At 40.6% G+C, this 20,000-nt stretch overlaps 1 protein-coding gene across 1 annotated transcript in view; it reads right to left on the bottom strand.

Annotated features, from left to right (window-relative positions):
- Positions 1-20,000, bottom strand: part of epha10 (EPH receptor A10) — a 163,189-nt gene that overhangs the window by 65,302 nt on the left and 77,887 nt on the right. The window contains exon 4 of the mRNA XM_081377482.1: positions 811-966. Coding sequence (XP_081233608.1) covers positions 811-966 — 156 coding nt within the window. The remainder of the gene's footprint in view (positions 1-810; positions 967-20,000) is intronic.

Here is a 20,000-nt window from a genome sequence, read left to right as displayed (position 1 = left end):
TATAATAAATACTGCATATATAACATTATATTTAACTTTTCTTTTGTTAAATGTTCGTGTGTTGGTCAAAAATTACTGGAATATTTTTTATTTCAATTAAACTAAATGCACTATATTTTAGTTAGATAATGTTTTTTATTTAATATTTTGTATTTGTAGGGGATTTTATGGTACTAAATTATATTTACGCTGTATTTATAATCCATTTATTCACTTTTTGAGCATAGACCTGAAAATTACATTTCCAACTTAAACTGTGGTAAACCTTGAACGCTTTAGAGCGACAGACTGAAGTTTGATCTCTTTTTAAAGACGACACTTGACAGATTATTGCTGAAGTGAAGAAAGTTTTAAAAAGTGAATACAGAATTTTACGTTTATTGTTATGAAAAATTTGCAAAAATACTATTTTACTTTATTTATGCCTTTGAAAAAATCAAAGGCATAAATCTGAGCCAAAATGTTTAGCCTGATATCTAAAAAAAAATCTTTCAGTGAGAGTGTGCTCGGCTGCAGTTCCAAACGCTTCCACTAGAGGAAATTCATCTCACATTAATTTCCAATGTGCTAATTTCTGACTGCGAGGAGCTCAAGTGTGACTATTTTTTACAGGACCATTTAACCTGTTCCAATCATGTCCATGTTTTCTGTGTGTTCACACAAGTGCCAAAACCTTTACCAAGTTTCATTCCGTTCCGATGAAGAATTTTTTTTTTTTTTAAACGACTGTAAATTTTTTCGAAGAGCACCAGTCATTGGGACTGGCTCTGGGACACTGATGCACACATAAGCATTGACATGCAGCCTTACGAGTGCAGGGTGCGGACGGAGGGTCCAGCGGGGTCCTGAAGTGATCGTCCTCACACACACACACCACAGAGCCTTCTTCGTCAGACTTGCTGTTCGCTGGACACGGGAAACACTCCTGCTGTCGAGAAGACATCTTATACGTGCCCGGAGGACAGGCTGGAGAGAGAAACAAACAGACCAGTCACGACAAAACCTGGAGCTCATAGAAGAACTCAATGCAGGCCTGAAAAATGGCATCACTTATAACCTGAGGCCAGAACAGGTTAGATGGCTTCAGACCTTATTAGCCAACATGAAAAAGAACCACTTGGGAGCATAATACGCTAGTGGAGAACTGAGCCTCCGGTAACTAAAGCCTTTCTAACTAATGAGGTTTATATTACACATGATTAAGGGGCTATTTGTTGCCTTTCCAAACAGTAAGTGATGGAAGCTCACACTCGTGAAATAGCCGAGGAGACACTCGTGCAACAGTGAAACGCAATGTTCAATATGGCAGCTGTAGGAAAGAAAAGTAAGTATTGCATCATAGTGAGTGTAAGGATGTGTAACTCAGTCATCTCACTGATAAAAACAAAACCCGGGTTCACTAGACCAAACTTAAAAAATTAAAAAGTATTAAATTACAATTTGTCTGTTACTTGCAAAACAACAATAATAATAATTTTTAAAAAATCTGCATATAATGGAGAAAGTTGCCTTTTAGAACCAGATGGTGTAGTTACAGCCTCTACCAGCAGGGGCTAACCAGATCATGCTAACTGGGTTATGCTAACCAGCAAATCGCTGATCCCTGTAAAAGGTGCTATACTTGTATGCAAATTTTCCAAGGTCATTGTCAAGGCGGATGTTGAGCATCCATTCATTTGCCAATCCTTCAATTTCATTTTGAGTCATTATACAATCCCTTCATCATTGCCTCAATGCACTGACAGGATCATAAAAACAACTCTCTGGAAAACATGCAGTGAATATGCACATGGATACACAGAGAGTTGCACACACGCACAAAGTGACCCAAGCAGCAAACACACACACACACACACACACACACACACACACACACACACACACACACACACACACACACACACACACACACACACACACACACACACTCCTGTTTTCCAGCAGGGCAAGCAAAATCCGATAGACAATGGGAAAAACGCAATACACAGATACACACCAAAACACAAGCACGTCTCAGCGTATGAAATGTGAAAGCGAAGCTCATGGCTTGTCAGGTTAATTCCTGCAAACAGCTCTGATAAAATGTGTGTTATCAGACCTGCGTTTGTTTTTGCTGCTGTCTTTACAACTCGACTGTAATGTGTTTCACTGCTGCCGGAGGACTGTGGCGAAAACAGCTGAAGCCAAACACACTGAAGGGAATGAGATCACAACCCATATCTGCTGACATTACACACAAATCCCAGGGTCTCGAAATTAATTGTCCAATTCCACAACAGACCAGCTGGCTAAATGTGGATCAATCATCTAATGTGACATCAGCAGGGGTTGATTAGCAGAAACCAGTGAGATGATTGGCTCTATTCTGCCATGAGGAACTATAATGCAGATTGAGAGAAAACTAGAACCAAGATTCTAAATATCTAAAGGGAAAGGAGGCGGTGGATTAAGTTTTCAGATGTAGGAGGTACAGCATATACAAGTTAGCCATTTTTTAGGGAATTCTCTGCCTAATTTTATGTCTGGTTTTATTATCTGAAATTATGCATCATTTTAACTCTAATGGAGAACAAACAAATCATTTAAATTTGTTCATTTAGCAGGCACTTTTATCCAAAGCAACTTACAAATGAGACTAATAGAAACAGAAGCATTTAATTCAAGACAGAACACAACACAGGTAGTGCGACCGTAATAAATTTCCATATGAAAGATTAAAATATATCTGCAGAAAGATTTTATTGCAAAAGTTGCTTTTGCAATAACAAAACAAAAACAATACTTGAAATAAAATCTGAAGTCTTTGTCTCTCGCTGACAAATATCTGGTTTTGTGTGAGCAATCAGATTTCGCTGAGGGGACTCTTCATAACCACCCGGCTCCTTCGGACACACATCAATAAATCATAAAGAACGTAATACAGTAAACGTGAGCAATGAATTGTTTCATTGGCGCTCTGACAGGAGGTTTTAATGAATATTAATAAGTCTAAAAAGACGTTTGCTTTGCTCTCCCTCTCTCGTCTCGACACAAATGGCCTTCATTATTTTCTAGCTATAATTCCATGCCGTCTTCTTTTCAAATGTCAGGCTAGATTTGCAAGCAGCTGTCAGCGAATCAATAATTCATGTCATCATATTCAGATCAATGCCTCAATGCTGCTAATTCCAATTTATGAAAGAATCCCTTGCGAATGGAATAAATCCACATAAATGAAGGAGTGAAAGGTCTATTTTAAAGGTCCTGCCTATCATATGCTCTTCATGCTCCTGTGACAATGTAGACCATTGGGTTTAAATGAGCAATAATAACCGTTCAGGTGAACCACAAAAACTCTGCATTCTGTAACAGTGATTATAGTGACTTTGATATGGCCTCTGCATTAATCAAAGCCACAAAAGCTTCTTTTTTTTTCAAATCTCAAATGCCACAAACAATCACCTTCAGTGGTCTGGTAACAGCAGCAAAATTAATATATAATTGGGAACAGATTTTCATAGAGATTTGTGTGTGGGCTCTACCCACACACCTGAAACACCCTACCAATGAACATTTTAATCACATAGCAACATCTTAGCTTCCTGTGAGCAAGTAAAATTACTCACATTTTCACATTTCCCCCAGTTATAGTTTACATGACAGCCATAAATGGCTTAAACTGGACATAGAGTCCCTTTCAGAGGGATTTAGAGAGAGACGAAGGACAGACTCTTTCTCTTCATGTCCATCACATTCATTCTGATATCTCTGATCCTCTTAACACACCTCACCATTTTCCTTCACTCTTCTTTTTTCTTTTTATCCCACTCTTATCCTCTTTCTCAGTCTCTTTCACTCCCTCCCATTTTCTCCATCTCTCCCCCCAAATCCTTCTTCTTAGACTCTCACATTCAATGCAGCTTATCACTACCAAGAGAACAATAGAGAAAACACGGACAAGAGTCAGAATTAGAGGACATTACGCAGCTCAGCCTTAATCCTAATCAGGACAGGAATAATTCGAGCTCTGCCTCGTGGGGCTTGAATCCCAGCCTCCCACTCACTCCCACTGATCAATCCTCATAAATGCACTTCTCTTATTAACACACAGATCTGCTATGGCTTAAATCAATGATCACCCTTGCTCACAGTCTTGGACTTTTTGGACATTCACACTTTTCTTGCATTAGAGTTCTGTCAACCCTTGTTGGTTTGCCTGCTTTCTTCATCAACAGATCTTGCACTGTGTTCTCCCTTCCTTCCCAATGAAACACATTAGGTCACCCACCTCAAGAGGCTCGGAGCAAAGGATGACATCATCAAAAGCGTCGAACCAGCTAATGTTGGGGCTTTGTTTGCTCCCTGTCAACTCTGATGGATGGTTTCCATTTAGCCAAGTATGGAGGAGATTTGTAAATGTCCAGAGCTGAGCCTGAGCCCGAGCCCCTGATGGAGAGGCACAACGCTGAGCAGATCCGAGAGGAGTCAGGCATCGCTACACGTGTGCACAACCATCTCCTGTCACCAGAACTCGAGAATTCAGGTCATTGCGTTTACAGATCATAGACCACTTCACGTGTAATTTCTCACAGAAGGTCCTGGGGAACCTCGTTACAGAAATAGAACTGCATAAAGTGTGTGAGAGATTTGGCATAGTGATATGAAGAGGGAAAAGGGTGGATAAGAAAAGTAAATTGAGAAGGAAGGAAAGAAGAAAGGAAGGAAATGAAAAATACAGATGGAAGGAAAATGAAACAGGGGAAAAGAAGAGAAAGTGGGAGGGAAGGAACAAAGGAAGTGGGAAACAAGGAAAGAGTGGAAGGACAAGGAAGGAAAAATGGAAGGACAGAGTGGAAGGACAAGGAAGGACAAATGTAAAGAAAGTTGGAAGGAAAAAAAATCGATGGAAGAAAAGGAAGGTAAGATGAAGGAAGAGGGGGGAAGGAAAAATAAAGGAAAAGGGAGTAGTAAGGATAAAGAAGAGGAAAGGTTGGAAAGAAAGGAAAAAGTGGGGAAAGTACAAAAAGGAAAAGAAAAGGGACGAACAAAAGCAAGGAAGGAAAGACTTAAAAGAAAGGAAAGTTTAGGTGGGGAGGGGGGATGCTGAAGGAAGGAGGAGGGAAAAGAGGCAAGGAAAGAAAATGAAGTGTGCCAATGCAACATTAAATAAGCGTACTAATGTGTCGAGGTGTTTCTGTGAGAGTGAGACAGAAACTCTTGTCAGCATCACTTTTGCTCCTGCAAACAGCAGGGTAGCGTTTCACAGTGGGGAGACGACACTGGTGAAATTGATTTCCTGTAGGCTTTCAGTGACATTACCTCTGTCCCCTCAAACCCCAATCTCAACACGCCTATATCCACGTCTGCCTGATCTCAGAAAGCAAGCTATCAGCTTTCCCTCATTAGGCTGGGAGAGAGGGATGAGATAGGAAAGCAGAGAGGAAGGAGAGAGAGTCCTGTCCATTTGCATTCTAAACCCATCAGGCGGGTGTCAATGGGTATGTTTGCATCTGAATGTCAAAGCAATTTCAGGTGCGGCACTCAAGGAACTGAGAGAGATGGAAAAGAAAAAATAAGTAAAAGCTCGTTTCTGAATCACTGAAGGGTGTCCGACTGATGAGGGTGCTGGGTTTGGAGAATGAGAGCGGGGTTGCGAATGAGATGCAGGCAAATTTGCAACATCTCTCAGAAATATCTAAGCATGACAGGTTGGGCACATTTGCAGTCTCAAACAAACACCGCTCCTTATTGTTAGCTCAGGTAATGGATACCTCTTTTTTCATTCTCCCCTTTCGCTTTCAGGCCGTGAGGCTCAGCTTGAACATTAAGTGATAAAGCAAAGTGGAAAAGAAGTCATTCCTCAAAGTTTTGCAGACGCTACCAATCGAGAATCTGAATGTCTTACATTACAAATTGCTGTGAAGTGTCCAAACGTTTCTGTCATAACAGGTTAGTCAGCAGCAAAATCCAACAATTTAATCATAACACAAAAGATTAGAGGCGTGTTTGTTGATTGATTTCCATTTTTTGAAGACAAATGGATGTCTGGAGGCTGGCCACATTTTCCATTATCAATGGCGTAGAGGTCAGGAACGATAATGGGAAGAGGAAAAATGGGTAAAGATAGAAAAGGGGAGAAAAGGAAAAAGGGGGAAAGATAGAGGAAACGAAAGCAAGGAAGGAAAATAAAGGGATTCTTATGGACCAAGCCAAGACTCATGGAAAAAGTTCACCTATGAGAAAATACAGTGATGGTAGCACCTCTGACATTTGACATTAGTGCCAAAGTTGAAAAGGGGGGTAAGAAAGAAAGTAGCAAGATAGATGATCGAGGAAGCGGGAGAAAGCGTAGACCAGGGGTGCCCAGATGCTGTCTGGGATAAAATACCCAGTGACCTCTAATCAAAACTGTAGTGCCTCTGCCCTTACTCTACCAAAGGGGAAAGGGGGGAAGGAATGAAAAAGGAAGGGATTGAGGGTGAAGGTATTGATCATGCCAAGAAACAAGGTTATGAAAAGATCCAAAACTGTAGCGCCTCTGACCTCTTAGTGCCTAAGAGTCGTTAATACAATTGACCACGAAAATAACAGGGTGGTTCACCTTTGGAAATCGAAGGGAGTAAATGATTGGGAAGACATGACAGGATCGATGGCAAGGGTAGGTGGACACTGGTGGGTCTGTAAGGGTTTTAAAGGTCAAGGTGACCCTCGTTGAGAGATGAGAGGCTCAGTTGAAGATGAATTGATGTACAGGGCAGGAGGTCATGAAGGGTAATTAACGGTGAGCCTGAAGGATCTGGAATTGGCTTCTAGGGAAAAAGCAAAGCGTCAGCATACATAAATGCCTATAAGATGGCAAACACTCACTAGCTCTGCAGACACAAAAACGTGTGACCCTCCAGAAGTGCAAGAATTAACCGGGTTCGTCAGTCTGGCGTTTGCATAAAAAATGAGGCAGAAACACAATCAAGGCCACAATTAAGCTGTGAAGGTAAAAGGCTTGTGACCTTGTTGTGTAATTAACAGCTTCTTCTTTCATTAGTTTTTCTCTTTTTTTGAGGTCCCCATTTTAATTAAGACACAGAATGCTGTCGGGAGGAGTTGAAAGGGAAGTCGAGACATTGCTAAAATGGGGAAAATGAGAATTAGAGCTCGAGGTGCAGCTGCGACGAGGAACGGGGGAGCGAGAGAAAATGAGAGAAGAGAAGACAGACAAAGCCTGAGATTATGATTACAGGGAGGAGGAGGAGGAGGAACACAAAGAACCAAACAAGCGTTTACAGTGAGAGACATACTGTAGACAGACACTAAAGGAATGGGGAAAAGCTAAGGAGAAATGTTTGACTTTACCCTTAAAAAATCAACATCTCTTTTGCATTAATGCAGCGTTTTAAAGTGTCAATATGGCTTCTTTGTTGGGTTGTCGAATGCCTTTTTTATTTCAGCCCTCATCCACCATCAGCTCTGACTCAGAACATTCTGTCACTGCTTCATCTGGGGACACTGTGATTACACAGGATCAATCAAGCAAGTGCACTTCATGATAACCTTCAGATGAAACACAGATGGACATTAAACGCCACAATGCCGCTTGATGACTCTCTGTGATGCCTGAATGCACAATACATGTAATTAAGATCATATGTATTTTGACACATTTATAGGGCAAATGCTATTAGAATCATAAACTTCAACAGACTGTAAAGTTGCTGTAAGTGAAATCAAGCTTTATCACAACGCTTGTTCAACATTCAGTCATTCTCAAAATACGGTATTCAATAATATGATTTAAAAATAAAAAGGTACTCGTATAAAAAAAGGCATCATTACAATCCAATCTATAATAATATGAAGTGGTTTAAATCGGAATAGTTTTGAACATTGTTTTTTCTTTTCTTTCAGCTGTCACATTCATTTAATAGAATATGACATTTACAGTTCATTTTGTTTGCCCAGGCAAAGCATTAGTGTAAAGTCTAAATAGTGCGCAAAAAAGCTTTTTTTTTTTTTTTAAAACATTCAAAACTTTACACATTTTTTAAATCACCATTTTTTGAGAATGACACTACAATTAGGCTGCGTCCGAAATCGCATACAGTCTTAAGTAATTGGGACTTAATTTGAATAAGTAATGAAAGTACTACATTCGCCATGTTGTCATCATCATGTGACCTACAGCGTCAGTGTGTCGTTCATAAATCCTCGCTCATGGCCTAATGGGAATCGTTTCAGAATCTCACCGGATCTCACATTTCAGAATCTCACCTGGAAAAAGCAAGTCATCCAGGGACTTCTTGCCGACTCTTTTATGAGTGTTGTAGATTCAGACATACTTCTTTTGTCTTTCGCCTACTATACAGTAGGGAAGTATATGAATTCTGATGCAGCCTTAGTGTGCAGCAAGCCTCCTAAAACTTAAAGCATAATGGTGTAATCAAATATCCATAAAATCAAGAGTAAAATGTATGAACGATGGAAAAGTCCACTTGTGCATGCTATTACCAATCCCTAACAAACTACTTTACCCAAGACAATTTACTGAATACTTGTAGGGGCATTCCCCATAGAGTAACCTGGGACAAAATGTCTTGTTCAAGAATGACAGTTCAACGATTCTTCAGACAAACCACATCCTTTCATCCATCAGCCCAGATCTTTATCCGCTAGGCTACACCAACCTTGCACTTATATGGATTTTTACAACACTGCTTTCACAAAACTGTAGAAAAATACATCTGGCATGGCTCTACAACAGCGTTTGTAACTCGGTGCATTAAAGACACTGTAGGTCACTAGAACGATGTCCTCTGACAAAAATGAACACTCAAGTACAATATCCAGAACACTGCTCAAACTGTGCATAAAGACTCGGACAGAATGTGTTTTCGCCTCTTCCATGCCAGCTCTGAGGTGGTGTTGGGTTGTTCACACACACCAGATGGGTTTGGAGTGTGTGTGGGTGTATCTATTGATTTCTCCTGGCCTGCGGTCTTCAAGTGCTTCTCTTCCTCCTCTCGATCCAGACTCGCTCCCGTCTAAGGTCTCCATCGCTCTTGGCAAACGCTGGAGCTGTAACCCGCCAGACTAAGCCAAGTGTCCTCTGAAACCTCCTCTCTGGATAATGGACTTTGCAAGAAACATTGTGTAGGATGTTTGTAATCACCAGAGATTCAGTATGGACGTTTGTAAAGATCATCAGCTTGGCATATGCTTCTATATTTTGCTTCCTCCCTCGACTGCAACGTGTTTTCCTGCACTAGAGTTAAAGATACAGGCTGGTAAAGAAAGTAAGCTTGTAGACTCACACTATCGCCTCTGCATGTCTGAGCAAGTCATTGAAAAGGAGGGATTAAAGTTACTAAATAGACACCAAAAAGTTAAAACATTGCAAAAGCTGTTTTATGGTATCTTCATGTTTGTGCTGTTTCTGGGAGATGCATGACAAATGAACACAAGGAATATCAAACATCTGTCAACTGCAGACTAAATCTGACTTTCAACAGCTAGCGTTGCTTAAAGAGAGAAACACACAGAAGAGAACCATGGCAGAAACTTTAAGGGAAAATTAATTCGCATTTGCCCGTCACCTCTTCCATCTCTCCTTCCATACCACGTTTTTTGTTGCTAAGAGTAAACGAGTGTAAGCAACCTATCGCCAAGCTTCATCAGCGCTGCGAGAGCCAGTGCTGTGCCAAGTGAATCTGCACGCTCCGAAAGAATCAATAGCTTGTTTTTAATGGAGAAATCCTGGAGCGCTGCAGAAAGGCAAACAGAGGCACGTTCAGACGTTAGCGCTGCGGTCGGAGACACACACCAGTGAGTCTGACGCTGTTGAGACCGTAGTTATGAGCGAAGTCCCACCGGTGTTAGAAAACTCTCCGTCAAACTTCATACTCACACAGAGAGGAAGATGTTCCTGAGGAACGAGAGGAGACGAGTCTGAGGAACTCGATGCTTCACTGGCTTTTACAAAAGGAATAATAATATCTTGAATAACTCTTGAATGGGAATTAAAATGATATAAACTACCGATTTTAGTCTCTTCTGCTCACCAAAGCTGCATTTATTTTATCAAAAATACAGTAAAACAGTGAAATATTATTCCAGTGTAAATCATCTGTTTTCTATGTGAATATACAGTAAAGTGTAATTTATTCCTGTGATCAAAGCTGAATTTTCAGCATCATTAGACATAGTCTTCAGTGTCACATGATCCTTCAGAAATCACTCTAATATGATGATCTGATGATCAACAAACATTTATGATTATTATCAGTGTCGAAAACATCTGTGATGCTGTAATTTTTCAAAACAAATCCTGTCACTCCTGTCACTTTTAACCAATTTAATGCATCCTTGCAAAATAAAAGTAATCTAACTTTCCAAAATGAGTATATGCAAATATAATTAAATATAATTTAATAAATATTACCTAAAAAATATTATAATTGAATTTATCGATAAATAATATTTAAATACTATTTATAATTAAAAAAAAAACATACATTATAAGTTCTGTGTTTTTGTCATGTTTTCATCAGTAAATCTTTAACTTTGAATCACATAAACATAACGGTTGTCTCCCCATGGTCTTAATGAAGAATTTGATATAAAACCATTCTCATTTTTTTTTTCTCAGTTTCTATATTTACTACATTGCAGCAGATTTTATGAATATGTGGTGTAATGTTCTTTAATTGTTTGAGGTTGGCTTGAATACAGTATATGGAACTGTTTCTTCCATTGATTGGGTTTTTTTTTTTACTTTTCTCTTTTTTTTTTTTTTTTCTGTGGATAGCTCTGTTATGAACTCTTTTGGGGATATTGAAATTTAAAAAGCCCCCTTTTAATATGTATAAGTTTGTAAAAAAAATTGTATGTAAGTGTTATCTTAATTGAGTTTTGTGTAGGACTATTAGGCTTTTTTAGACCTAATCAACACGGTGGGTCAGTTGATTGTATTTATCCCTTCATCAAATGTGTCCACCATTTGCCTGAGGAAGACCCAGCAGGGTCGAAACGTTGCCTTTATATTAAATGTGGGAGTTTAAAGCAGTGTTGCGGACACTACATTTTTTTTTCACTTTAGTAAGTTCCTTTAGTCCTGCTCCTGCCAGACAGTGTGCACACAATTACTGTTGGCCTATAAACTCCCTCACGGGTCATCTCTGATCCTGCGTCATGAATCTTATCAGTGGATTCCTGGTAAATCGCTGAGTTACGGGAAGCATTAAATAAACTATTCATGTCCAGCCTCAGAAGAACAGAGCGTGTGGCCACTGAAGTCCAGAGAGACGAGAGAGAGAGAGAGAGAGAGAGAGAGAGAGGGAGAGAGAGAGAGAGCACTGAAATGACCAGCTGAGAAAATGACATAAGCTATCCTGCAGTTATCCCTCTCATTCGCACACAGCTCTATCCTTAACAGTGAATTATTCAGAGTGAGGACACTCAGTGTCACAGCCAAAGTGCAGAGAGAGAGAGAGAGAGAGAGAGAGAGAGAGAGAGAGAGAGAGAGAGAGAGAGAGAGAGAGAGAGAGAGAGAGAGCAAATATAACCTGAGACCGCTTACGATGCACCAGTAATGCTAAATGTGCTGAGAAATCACGGGAATGCAGAGCTGTGTCCTGTACTTATGGGTGAGGGACAGGACAAACACACACACACACACACACACACACACACACACACACACACACACACACACACACACACACACACACACACACACACACACCCCTAAACCTACCATCACACACACACACACACACACACACACACACACACACACACACACACACACACACACACACACACACACACACACACACACACACACACACCTAAACGTACCCATCACACACACACACACACACACACACACACACACACACACACACACACACACACACACACACACACACACACACACACACACACACACACACACCCCTAAACCTACCCATCACACACACAGACACACCCCTAAACCTACCCATCACACACACACACACACCCACACCCCTAAACCTACCCATCACACACACAGACACACACACACCCCTAAACCTACCCATCACACACACAGACACACACACACCCCTAAACCTACCCATCACACACACACACACCCACACCCCTAAACCTACCCATCACACACACAGACACACACACACCCCTAAACCTACCCATCACACACACACACACACACACACACCCCTAAACCTGCCCATCACACACACAGACACACACACAAACCTACCCATCACACACAGACACACACACACACCCCTAAACCTGCCCATCACACACACAGACACACACACAAACCTACCCATCACACACAGACACACACACACACACACCCCTAAACCTACCCATCACACACACACACCCCTAAAACTACCCATCACACACACACCCCTAAACCTACCCATCACACACACACATACACACACACCCCTAAACCTACCCATCACACACACAGACACACACACACACACACCCCTAAACCTACCCATCACACACACAGACACACACACAAACCTACCCATCACACACACTGACACACACACACCCCTAAACCTACCCATCAAACACACACACCCCTAAACCTACCCATCACACACACAGACACACACACACCCCTAAACCTACCCATCACACACAGAGAGACACACACACCCCTAAACCTACCCATCAAACACACACACCCCTAAACCTACCCATCACACACACACACACACACACACACACACACACACACACACACACACACACACACACACACACACACACACACACACACACACCCTAAACCTACCCATCAAACACACCCACCCCTAAACCTACCCATCACACACACACACACACACACACACACACACACACACACACACACCCCTAAACCTACCCATCACACACACAGACACACACACACCCCTAAACCTACCCATCACACACAGAGAGACACACACACCCCTAAACCTACCCATCACACACACACATACACACACACCCCTAAACCTACCCATCACACACACAGACACACACACACACACCCCTAAACCTACCCATCACACACACAGACACACACACACACACCCCTAAACCTACCCATCACACACACAGACACACACACACACCCCTAAACCTACCCATCACACACACACATACACACACACACCCCTAAACCTACCCATCACACACACAGACACACACACACACCCCTAAACCTACCCATCACACACACACATACACACACACACCCCTAAACCTACCCATCACACACACAGACACACACACACACACCCCTAAACCTACCCATCAGACACACAGACACACACACACACCCCTAAACCTACCCATCACACACACACATACACACACACACCCCTAAACCTACCCATCACACACACAGACACACACACACACCCCTAAACCTACCCATCACACACACACATACACACACACACCCCTAAACCTACCCATCACACACACAGACACACACACACACCCCTAAACCTACCCATCACACACACACACAAACCCGACCCTTAAACCTACCCATAACACACAACTTTCTGCAACGCCTCTGGATCGCTTCATTCTGATAGGGCTCACACACACACACACACACACACACACACACACACAGCAGGGGTCACAGACCAGGGCTCAATCAATACATCACCACCCGGCTTAACATGATGGCCTGAATCCAATGGGAAGGGGATAAAACACAGTCTTTAAAGACTTACACGATGTTGGGGACAGATGAGAACGTTAAGTACAAGAGAAAACCTCACAGATTATTAGTGGTGTTTGATAAAGCACAAACTACTCCCACACCCCAAGTATTAAACGCTTCACTGTTCGTGTCACGGACCTTAACATAGAAAGGAATCATCCAGAACCCTTGCAAACATGATAAAAACACTCAGAAACAACATCCACAGTTTCTTCACAAAAAGTACAAATGTAGTCCAGATGCTGATTTAATATTCAACAATATTATTGATCTCCTGCACTGACACCATTATATGAGAACTGAACTGAGCTGGACGATGACATCACGGTTTACTCCAGAGCGGATATATATATATATATATATATATATATATATAAATGAACTAAATTAATAACTTTTTTACAACAAAAAAACAAGCATCACTGAACTTACTTAAGCTGGACTGTGACGCTGTTTTCTTCTGGAAACAAACTTTGTTGCATTATTTTCCTGTTATCACTGTAAAGCTGCTCTGAAACACTGTATAGTAAAAAGCGCTGTATAAATAAAGCTGACTCGACTTGGTTCTAGTAAAAATGTCTGCCTGTGTCATACACCTTTCAGGAAAAACATTTGTAATCTCTAATACTAATTTAACAAGGCCGACTGTAACTCAAAGAGCCCGTCTGCACAATCCAGCGACCCGCTCTGACACGAGTGTGATCTCTCGCACGGGTAAAGCAGAAGGACTTTCACTTACAGTTTTTATTGTGAGGGCAAAATCGCAAACTGGAAACACAAATCATCATCATCATCTTTTATTGGCAGAATAAATTCATTGTGGCGGTTTAATTTAATGAGCCATTAGTATGTGATTAATTTGATTTGATGCATGTATTTGCCGGCTGTGTTTTTGTAATGTGTTGTTTTTCCCCACTTGTTTCAAGTAAGCGTTTATTCATGCCTGTCAGCGCTAAACAAGTTTGGATTTGCAGCCGTGATGTTTAATTGGATTTGAGAGGGGAAATGAGGGATGTGGTGTGGATTAGAAAGTAGGTGACAGTGTGTGATAAATAAAATTATGAGACAAATACATCCAGTTCTGGATGCTGATTGGTCAATACACAATAAAATACACAGTTATGATGCGCCATTCTATTAATGGTGACATATTATGCCACCTTTTCACAAGATGTAATATAAATCTATAATGTCCCCAGAATGGCTCAGCTCAAAATACCAGATCATTTATTATAGCTTGTCAAATTTGCCCCTTTTTAGGTGTGAGCATAAACGCATCATTTTTGTGTGTGTCCCTTTAAATGCCTCCGTTCAGAAGAGGGCGGAGTCTTTACACGAGCTTCAGAAACTCCGGCAATAACAGAACAGGCCAATCTCCCTCATCCAGAATCCCAGAATAACCAGTAGCGAGTGCAGCCTTACGGAGAGACTCAGGAAGAGCTTCTGAATGTTAGTGGAGACATTTCTGTAGTTGTTGTGGAGTTACACTGATCATCTCATCATCATGTTTAACTTCTCCACAAGTGTCCACAGTTCCTGAGGTGTTTATAAGACAGCGGTGACATGTTCTGGTCAATAGTGTTCAGCGCTCGTCTGTGCTCAACCACAGAACAGTTTCAGGCTCTGCTTCATCATTGCGTTAGAACTGGTCTCTGTTGTCGCTCGCGAAACCAAACGTCGGCTGGTGTGTGTAAACGTGCAGATTAAGGGCCGGTAATATTATAATAAGATCCTCTTCATACGTCAACATGCTTGCAGAGAAAGGCTCACCAGAACACAGTTACTGGGTTTCACTTTTCACATTTTCTGGGTCGGTAGAAGCACTGGACCCGATTATAGCACTTACACACGGGAAAAGTCCGATTTTCATGATATGTCCCCTTTAAGCAACAGCATACTTCACTCAAAATGTGTCAGGTCTGCTTATGCTTTCTGATCAAATGTTCACCAATGTCTCGCATGACGCCACATCCATCCAAATGCATTACGCCTGACCTTTCCTCTCCCCCACAAGACCCACTGGTGTGTCACAAACACACAAACACGAACAATGAGCCTCTACATGCCGAGGATAACACTCTGCGGTCAATAAACGACAAGGGGCATTTATTCATCCATCCATCCTGTCTTTTATTTACACCTGGAGTCCATTGAGTGATGCCATTGGCCAGAGGAAGAGTGTCGGACGCTGGTAATTGGAAAGCCGGCCAATTAGATTGATTCTGCAGATGGAAACAAACAAAGGTTGCCAAGCAACAGCAGCCAGAGGTAGTGGGCTCCAATCCATTTGCCATCTTCTTGGCCGAGGACCAGCACATCTACGCCTCGCCATCATCCATCTGCATCGGTCAATCCGTAAGTGAAGTGCAGACGTGGAGGGGAAGCGGCGGCATAAATGAGTTTAGAGAGCGCCGGTGAATCTCTCAGCAGGCACAGAGCCCAAGCGAGACTCCTCTCCTGGTTTACGGAGCGTGATTTACGGCACAGAGGACGGAGGGAGGCTACACTGTAAAAGCGGTAAAAGACTGTAAAAATGCTACGGTGAAAAACTGTTAATTGGTTTCCGTACTATATACAGTACAGTGAATAAATGAGATAGATCTAACCATACATTTTACAGTGAAATACTGTTAAATTTACAGTTTTTGGATGTGAAAAAGAACAAATCATTGTATAATTTACAGTGAAAAAAACGTAAATTGACATTCCCACAATTCCCTGCGTGACACTTTTTCACATTTGATGTATTTTTGTTAAAAAAAACTATAGTTTCTTCTTATCAGTTGTGTACATTAGGGTTTTATGTTACATTTAATTTTGTTAAATGAATGTTTATTATATTTTTAAAATGTCCTGTGTGTTACCCTGATGGTGTTTAGTGTGTGTGTGAATGACACTGTACAGCTTCTATATATTAATATAAACTTTTATTGTGGAAAAGCTGCTTGTGATGGGCTTTGATTGATCATGTGACTCTCATCTCCACTGTGATTGGCGATTGTCAGTGTTACAATTGTACAAAACAGACATTTTTACCTCAATAGGTCGGTAAATTAATATTATATCAGATAATGATTTTTTACAGTAAATATAAGTTTAGTCTGTTAAACCTAAAATGTTGCTACTGTTATTTTTACGGTAAATTTCTGGCAACCACAGCTGCCGTTTTATTACCGTTAATTAAACAGTTTTTTTTACATTGTATCTAGGGAGTAAAACGGAGAAGTTATGTGTGTGTTTTTGAACTCAGGACATTTGGAGCAACATAACTTGACTCTCACAATCTCAGTTTGCGTTCTCTCCATTTGGTGCAGATTGATTTTAGGGGGTGAACACTTTCGCAGAGAGCGTCGTTCCCCGAGGAGAAGCACAGCAGGAGAGGCGCCTGTACCCGTCTGAGGAATTCATCGGCTAATTGTGTTTGATTGCTTATGGTAAGAAATCAATAGCTTTCAGACACCAGCACAACAAACCATGTAACCCTCAACCTCTCACTGTGTCCCACGTAAACACACGAGAGATGTCGATAGCTGTGCCTTTAATGGGCCGCGAGCACAATATGAGAGCGGGCAGATCTACTGGCAGACAGTTGGAGGTCAGATGAAGAGAAATGAGAACGAGATACAGTAAGAATGAAAGGTTCTGTGCTCCAAAGTTAATGAAATCCTTCTGCTCTGAACTTGAACTAATGTGAGGACGGTTCTGTAAAACACACTGATTTTACAGGAGCGACTCTCAAAACTGTCCTGTTCATAATCCAGCAAACAGAAGCAGCTTCAAAACACAAGATGGATAGATGGATGGACAGAGAATGGTAGAACTATAGATAGAGTGATATAATGAATGGTAGAACGATATAGATAGAACGATAGATAGAACGACAGATAGAACGATAGAACGATAGAACGATAGATAGAACGATAGAACGATAGATAGATAGATAGATAGATAGATAGATAGATAGATAGATAGATAGATAGATAGATAGATAGATAGATAGATAGATAGATAGATAGATAGATAGATAGATAGATAGATAGATAGATAGATAGATAGATAGATAGATAGTACTGAAGTTACTTTCGAGAAATTTGTAGTTTACATATCATGGAATAAATAAGCATAATTTGCACACTTGTTGAACTCCTTTGAATTGCAAAAATGTGGACGGCAGCACATATTCATACAGCAGATTCATACAGCACATATTCATACAGCACATATTCATACAGCACATATTCATACAGCACATATTCATACAGCAGATTCATACAGCACATATTCATACAGCACATATTCATACAGCACATATTCATACAGCACATATTCATACAGCACATTCATACAGCACATATTCATACAGCAGATTCATACAGCACAGATTCATACAGCACATATTCATACAGCACATATTCATATAGCACAGATTCATACAGCACATATTCATACAGCAGATTCATACAGCACATATTCATACAGCAGATTCATACAGCACAGATTCATACAGCACATATTCATACAGCACAGATTCATACAGCAGATTCATACAGCACAGATTCATTCAGCAGATTCATACAGCACAGATTCATACAGCACATATTCATACAGCAGATTCATACAGCAAAGATTCATACAGCAGATTCATACAGCACATATTCATACAGCAGATTCATACAGCACATATTCATACAGCAGATTCATACAGCACATATTCATACAGCAGATTCATACAGCACATATTCATACAGCAGATTCATACAGCACATATTCATACAGCAGATTCATACAGCACATATTCATACAGCAGATTCATACAGCACAGATTCATACAGCACATATTCATACAGCACAGATTCATACAGCACATATTCATACAACACATATTCATACAGCACAGATTCATACAGCACATATTCATACAACACATATTCATACAACACATTCATACAGCACATATTCATACAACACATATTCATACAGCACAGATTCATACAGCACAGATTCATACAGCACAGATTCATACAGCACATATTCATACAGCACAGATTCATACAGCACAGATTCATACAGCACATATTCATACAACACATATTCATACAGCACAGATTCATACAGCACAGATTCATACAGCACATATTCATACAGCACAGATTCATACAGCACATATTCATACAACACATTCATACAGCACAGATTCATACAGCACATATTCATACAACACATATTCATACAACACATATTCATACAGCACATATTCATACAGCACATATTCATACAACACATATTCATACAGCAGATTCATACAGCACAGATTCATACAGCACATATTCATACAGCACAGATTCATACAGCAGATTCATACAGCACATATTCATACAGCAGATTCATACAGCACAGATTCATACAGCACATATTCATACAGCACATATTCATACAGCAGATTCATACAGCAGATTCATACAGCAGATTCATACAGCAGATTCATACAGCACATATTCATACAGCAGATTCATACAGCAGATTCATACAGCAGATTCATACAGCACATATTCATACAGCAGATTCATACAGCAGATTCATACAGCACATATTCATACAGCACATATTCATACAGCACATATTCATACAGCACATGTTCATACAGCACAGGTTCATACAGCACATATTCATACAGCACATATTCATACAGCACAGATTCATACAGCACAGATTCATACAGCACAGATTCATACAGCACATATTCATACAGCACATATTCATACAGCACAGATTCATACAGCACAGATTAATACAGCACAGATTCATACAGCACATATTCATACAGCACAGATTCATACAGCACAGGTTCATACAGCACATATTCATACAGCACATATTCATACAGCACATATTCATACAGCACAGATTCATACAGCACAGATTCATACAGCACAGGTTCATACAGCACATATTCATACAGCACAGATTCATACAGCACAGATTCATACAGCACAGATTCATACAGCACAGATTCATACAGCACAGATTCATACAGCACAGATTCATACAGCACAGATTCATACAGCACATATTCATACAGCACAGATTCATACAGCACAGGTTCATACAGCACATATTCATACAGCACATATTCATACAGCACAGATTCATACAGCACAGATTCATACAGCACAGATTCATACAGCACAGGTTCATACAGCACATATTCATACAGCACATATTCATACAGCACAGATTCATACAGCACAGATTCATACAGCACAGATTCATACAG

The sequence above is a fragment of the Scardinius erythrophthalmus genome (assembly GCF_964197995.2).
Source record: "Scardinius erythrophthalmus genome assembly, chromosome: 10".
Lineage (NCBI taxonomy): Eukaryota > Metazoa > Chordata > Actinopteri > Cypriniformes > Leuciscidae > Scardinius > Scardinius erythrophthalmus.
The sequence above is the reverse complement of the archived record's forward strand: the minus strand, read 5'-3'. Positions and strand labels throughout refer to the sequence as shown.